This window comes from Aptenodytes forsteri, unplaced genomic scaffold (genome assembly GCF_000699145.1).
Source record: "Aptenodytes forsteri isolate BGI_AS27 unplaced genomic scaffold, ASM69914v1 Scaffold236, whole genome shotgun sequence".
Classification (NCBI taxonomy): domain Eukaryota; kingdom Metazoa; phylum Chordata; class Aves; order Sphenisciformes; family Spheniscidae; genus Aptenodytes; species Aptenodytes forsteri.
This window is the reverse complement of record NW_008794456.1, coordinates 18,239-19,724: the sequence shown is the minus strand read 5'-3', so window position 1 is coordinate 19,724 and position 1,486 is coordinate 18,239. Positions and strand designations below refer to the sequence as shown.

The window sequence follows — 1,486 nt, the reverse complement described above, 5'->3', positions numbered from 1 at the left end:
GTCCACGCCAGAGCCGGGGGAGCGGGGTGCGGGGAGGGGCATGCAGGGGGTGGGCTGGGGTGTCCCCTGGGGTCCGGGGTCCCCCCGGCCGGTGGCACGGTGACGGGCCGGTGCTGGGGTCCTGTGGCGCTGCGTGCTGCACGGCTATGGGGGCAGACGCCTGCGTGCACACGTTAGGTATGCATGCACACGCCTGCACACATATGCATGCACGTGTGCACACAAGCGCTCCTGCACGCACATAGACGTGCGCGTGCGCGCGCACACCCCTTTGGCACGTGCACACGTGTGCACAGCCATGCACACGCAGGCATGCACGGCCACGCAGGTGCAGATTTGCACACGCATGTCACCACCAAGGCACGGAGGGTCTGGAGGACACCTGTGACAGTCCCGGGATGCTCAGGGGTGCGGGGGGGACACTAGAGACGAGCAGGAAGCTGAGAGCGCCAGCGTTTCTGAGGCTGGGGGTGGGGTTGCCAGGGGGGGGGGGGGGGGTAGGACACTGCGGGGTCCCCGTGGGGAAGGGCACACCAGCCCCTGTCCTCTCGCGGTGGCCCCAGGGCCGGGCAGCGCCGCGCGCCGTGGCTGTGGGGGGTGGTGGTGGCCCTGATCCGGCTGTTCCGCCGGTGGTCGTGTCGACGACGGTGAACGTGGACGGCCACGTCCTGGCCGTGTCCGACAACATGTTTGTCCACAACAACTCCAAGCACGGGCGGCGGGCACGGCGCCTTGACCCCTCCGAAGGTGAGTCCCTGCCGGGCACCTGGCGTGCCCACGCACACGCACACAGAGCACGTGCCCACGCACACGCGTGTGCTGTGCCCCGGCACGCGTGCACGGCCATACGGAGGGGCAGACGCACGTCCATGCCAGTGGGTGCTGCTCCTACCGCAGCATCCCCTGCCCCGGCTGTGCCGGAGCCAACCCCATGGCCATGCATGCCCCACAGTGCCAGGGCAGCCCCAGAGACCGTGTCCCCATGCCGGGACCCCCGCGGGGAACCTGCCTGTGCCCAGCTCTGCCCCACACCGCTCGGAGGCTGCAACTTCCCCGGCCCTGGCACCTCCCTGCCGGGTGCAGCGGGCACCCCGGGCACCCTGGGCAGCCCTGGAGGTGGGCACCCAGCCCCGTATTTATGCCTTGTACGTCTGTCCGTCCGCCCAGCACACACACACGACCTCTCCATCCACCCGCCGTGCACCTGCGTTTTCTGTCTGTCCCTTCGTCCCTCCGTCTGTCCCGCACGTGCAGGCTGTCCTGCCCTCCTGGGTCCTCTCTGTCCATCCACCACTCTGTCCGTCCGTGCATCGCCATGTCTGTCTGTCCCCCTCTGTCCAATGCATACGTGCCCTGTCCTCCTGTCTGACCTGTTTGCTCTCTGTCTGTCTATCCTGTGCATGCTCTTTCCACCCTCCTGCACCGATGCGCTCTCCCTCCCCCCCTCCGTCCCCTGCACGCGCTTTCCCCCGCCATCCCCATCCCC

The 1,486-nt window shown here is 68.8% G+C and overlaps 1 protein-coding gene across 1 annotated transcript in view; it reads left to right on the top strand.

Annotated features, from left to right (window-relative positions):
* The window catches only part of LOC103908340 (transcription factor COE3-like), a 17,098-nt gene that overhangs the window by 11,114 nt on the left and 4,498 nt on the right, over window positions 1–1,486 (top strand). The window contains 1 exon segment of the mRNA XM_009290698.1: window positions 564–747. Within this exon segment, the coding sequence (XP_009288973.1) occupies window positions 564–747 (184 nt within the window).